This window comes from Cornus florida, unplaced genomic scaffold, assembly GCF_030987335.1.
Source record: "Cornus florida cultivar Cherokee Brave unplaced genomic scaffold, ASM3098733v1 CherokeeBrave_3.0.0_Hap2_Chr01, whole genome shotgun sequence".
Taxonomy (NCBI): domain Eukaryota; kingdom Viridiplantae; phylum Streptophyta; class Magnoliopsida; order Cornales; family Cornaceae; genus Cornus; species Cornus florida.
The window spans coordinates 49,576,562-49,581,205 of record NW_026775571.1 but is presented as its reverse complement, the minus strand read 5'-3'; the positions used below and the strand labels follow the sequence as shown (position 1 = coordinate 49,581,205).

The 4,644-nt window shown below is 37.8% G+C and overlaps 1 protein-coding gene across 1 annotated transcript; it reads left to right on the top strand.

Annotated features, from left to right (window-relative positions):
• Nucleotides 1-1,609: 1,609 nt before the first annotated feature.
• On the top strand, nt 1,610-3,901 carry LOC132271961 (F-box protein CPR1-like). The gene is made up of 2 exons (XM_059773476.1): nt 1,610-1,776; nt 2,752-3,901. The coding sequence occupies exons 1-2, from the start codon at nt 1,610-1,612 to the stop codon at nt 3,899-3,901; spliced, it is 1,317 nt and encodes a 438-aa protein (XP_059629459.1).
• The last annotated feature ends 743 nt before the right edge of the window (nt 3,902-4,644 follow it).

The following is a 4,644-nucleotide window of genomic DNA, read 5'->3' as shown; positions in this document are numbered from 1 at the left end:
TGTCCTATATCTTCATTAGTTCCCTTTTATTCTGCCACCATCTTCTTCCTCCTTTCTCTATTTAAGACACACGAGTCCATTTACTTAGCCCTGTTATCCATCATATTCGGTAACTTTCCTTCAGTTAGTAGTAGTAATTGCATGAAGTACCACCACTTTCAACTGACGTGCTCTTGTTTGGCCAAGTGTCCCACGCTTGTAGTAGTCTTTTCCTTCTGTAGAATCCTTCTATTTATATAATTCCATATATATCATGCATCTATATCTGTATCTGTTATTTGTAGACCCACGTTCCCCTTAATCCTCAATAACTTCCTTCTGTTGAACTTTCCTGTTTGGTCTTCGCTTCCATAGCATCGTGGCCTCTGTATTTCAGTGACTTCTCATCGCGGGTCATATTTCAGTATATATATATATATATATATCCAAAAATATATTTTGCCATTTTAAACCACCACGCAATTCCCTTTTTCTTATGTAACGTTGTTGACTTAGCTAAAAAAAACTATTTGAATTCTCTTAAAAATAAGGAGAAAATTCAGCACCACGTTTGGCTTGGTCAACTCTGGTCTTGCCACTTTTGGTAAGTCTTCATTTCTAGAAGGGTTTTGAAAACACATGGTTTAACCAAAAATTCACAACTCTTAAAAGAAATAATGTCTCGTAGTAAGTTCATATAACTCGCCATGTTGCTCTTTTGTATTGGCTTATCAACACGTGTCAGCAACTGATGGGTTAGATGAGTCTTGTATAACATAATTGCATAAGGTTGCATCTACTGCAGTTTTATATCTATGCAATCCTTCCATCCTTTTATTAAAGGACACCACATGGTGGGATTTAATTGGACCATTTATTTCCCGTATGAAATAATGTAGTTCTAATACTCTTAAATGAAATTCTACCAAAGTTGTGATCCAGCGTGTCAAGTCTCGGGCTATCTTAGATGCTTGGAAAACACCCGTTAAACAGTGGATTATTGCTAAAAATTATTAAATATTCAAATTTTATTTTAAAAGAAAAATATATTTATCCGATGATTTTAACAGATTAGTTAGGCAAAAACACGTGACTGTCCAATTATACCTCCCTCAATTTCTCCCTTCTCTCTCTTTCTCTATCTCTTTCTCTCTAACAAACCCATTTTTTCCATATCGGTTGGGTCGGCGAGGATGAAGACGGAATGGACCGGTGAGCAAAGAGGATGATCTGACCGGCGGTAGCGATGGGCCGGCTGTGATGGAGCGATGGTTTCATCTTGTCTTGAGGTTGGCGTAGAAAGGGTTAAAAAAACTCCGATTGACAAGCTCGTTGAATTTGTTTTTTAGCTTGAATTTTGTTCACAGATGCAGTTCACTTGGTTGTCGTGCTGGACTCACCTTTGCCCCATTCGCTGGAAGATCAAATTAGTTGTAGTGGAGGGTCTTTGGCAAAGAGTTTGATTCCAATTAAGGAAATCCATGATGTCCCTTTTCTAATCAATATTCAAAATAAGGCATTTACAACGATTTACTGCAAAACGGCTCATGTGGAATTCAAGGGATTAGAGGTGTCTAAATCAGATCCAAAAAACCATCTCTCACTTTGCTCGCACGGCGATGATGGAGAGATGGCGACGGCGAGCTCGGAAGGTGGAAGGCTCGGCCGTGATGAAGAACGGCGGCCGGCGAGCAAGGAGAACCTCGGCGGTGATATCACCCCTAATATCATGGCTGTGAACTGCGGCTCCGGATTATGGCGACCAAAGAGGATTCGGGCGGCTGTTCACTGTAGTTTGTTTGTTTGTTTTTTTTCAGAACTCCTGCATCAATACTGTACTTAGAAAATTGAAAACCAGAGAAAACGATTTTTTTTTTATTTTATTTTTTCAAACATTGAAGGGTAAAAATAAAAAAAACTGAAAACAAAAATCGGTGGTGATGGATTTGCAGTTCTTCGGATAAGGTTTTGGGTTGATTGTGGTGATGGGTGGTGATGGTTTTGGGATTTGTTTGGTTGGTTGTGGTTTGTATGAGGAAAATTGGCTTGATTGTGGTGTGGTGATGGGAGGTTGTGGGTTGCCCTTGGTGGTGATGAAGGTTTGGGTTTGCTGCAGGATGGGTAAATGGTTTGTAGTTTTGCAGAGACGATGAAATCGACCTCAGTTCCTCAACTGAGGAGGGAAAAAGCAAGACAGGTTTTTTTTGGGTAAGTTGGTTGCCAGGTGGACTGCCATGTGAATTGTGCCAAAGTAATCGGTCAAAATGATTGGTCTCCTATCAAGACCCATTTTAAAAAGGTTGGGAAACTTAGAAACCCTGTCACACAAGGAAACTCAATTTTAGTAGAATTTGAACTATTCCGGGTGTTTATTTTTTATTTTAAAATTTTTTATATTTATGTTGGCTACTATATAATTATTAGATTGTGGAGAAGAAGCGTAACGCCGTGTTTTCAGGCTTATTTTACCGTTTTCAGTTTTTTTTTGACTCTTAAAGATAAAACTATTGTGAGAGTTCTACTATACTAAGGAGGGAAAGAAACCTATCACAAAAGGAAACTCAATTTTAGTAGAATTTGAACTATTCCGGAAACTCAATTTTAGTAGAATTTGAACTATTCCGGGTGTCTATTTTCTAATTTTTATACTTTTGTAACTCTCAAAACAGAAGGAAGCTCAATTTTAGTAGAATTTGAACTATTCCGTATGTTTATTTTTTATTTTATTTTATTTTATTTATTTATGCTGTTCCCCAATTGATTTAATACCAGAGGAGAGATTGTGAATGAACCAAAGAAAGACAAAGAAGGCAGAGGAGAGGCTATGAAGATAGAAAGAAGAGATGAATATTTACCCAAGAATCTTCCTCATGATCTCGTAGTGGACATACTCTCACGCCTACCCGTCAAATCTCTTGTACGGTTCAAGTCCGTATCCAAGTCTTGGCTCACTTTATTCACTGATCCACGCTTTGTGAAGATGCACCTAAACCGATCCCAAAAGCGCATGAAGATTGTTTTTCCAAGTGATTATTCATCGAGACTGGTTGTGTTTTCCACCCACAATATTGATGACCTGACTGAGATGCACGTGGATTCTGTACTTCAGTTCCCAAGTACCACTGCTGAACCATGGGTCACGTTCATTGGTTCTTGTGATGGCTTGCTATTATGTTTAACTTCTGAACCATTGTGTAATTTGTTTGAACCTTCCAAGAAACTCTACCTGTTCAATCTTTCAACTAGAGAATTCAATAGATTGCCAGACTCACTCCTCATTAATAGATTATATATTTCGTTACTTTCGTATGGGTTCGGCTATGATTCGTGCACGGATGATTACAAGATTGTGGAAATCTCACGCCCTTCATATGGTGGAAGTAGTGTGGCCATATATACACTAAAAACAAATGTTTGGAGATGGATTCAAGACATTCCTGACGTTGTTATGCACCGTAAACATGCAACACTTCTAAATGGATCCCTCCATTGGTTAACCAAGTATACGAACAAGATACTTTATCTTAATTTAGCGGACGAGAAATTTCAGTATTTTCTTTTACCTGAGTTTGATTTTCATATAACTGATGCTGCCTTTTTGTCAGTTCTTAGAAAATGCCTTGGGATTTGCGTCCCAATAATCGATATCCCTGCATCAATGGTAATGATGGAATATGGCAAGAGAGAGTCTTGGACTAGTCTTGGCCTTAACTTCCCAACTCGAGACGTGAAGCCTCTGAATTACTCAAACGAGGATGAAATTCTATTTGTTTTGAATGATCATTGGTTAGGCGTATGCAATCCACAGAAAAGCACACAAAGGTATGTACAAATTCCCTCTGACACTCGATTTCGTAGTCTTCAATTGAATTATGCAGAGACTTTTTTAGAGACCATTGTTTCGACCAGTCATCGTAGTTGATTGATTTGGAGGCATGCAGCTGATCCTTAGTTAAGGAATTGTTATGTGAAAGTGGTCGGATTGAATTGAACAGAAAGTTGAATGTTGCAGTGCGTGAAGGCGAGTTTGAGTCTTGAGACCAGTCACTTTCGTTTTTCTTGCTAGATTTTTTTATACAAAAAAAAAATGTGTGTTCTGTTACTGTAACATTTGGTTTGATGAGGCCAGAGACTTAAAATAATTGTTCTCTTTTCAAGTTCATGGTTTACATCTTGTTTTTACAGAACTTCTCAATATTTGTAGGGAAGGACAGATTAAATTAACTGTCTTTCAAATTTGTTCCACAACTATCTACATTAATTTGTTGAGTCTTTATATCAATTTATAACACAAATTAATGATTCCTCTTTTGAATGCATGTGTAGGAGTTTTCGGTAACACAATAAAATAGGTATATACGGAGGTGATATCTTAAACACAAATATGAAAGAGAAGTAATGTAGTTCTGGTGACCGTACTTCTCTTTCTTTTTTTTCTCTACCTCATTCCTTGTGAGAGAGTGCTATTTATAAACCACCAACCATGCTAGGTATTAACCAATGGTTCGCTACATGCCTCGCCCCTACCTATGACCACCTGAGTAGTCATGATAGTCCTAGGGACCTAAGTGGTCAAATCCCTTTATCGAGCCTTACACTATGTTGTTTCTCTCTTGCTTAAGGATAGATTAAATTAACTGTATTTTAAATTTGTTCCACAACTAT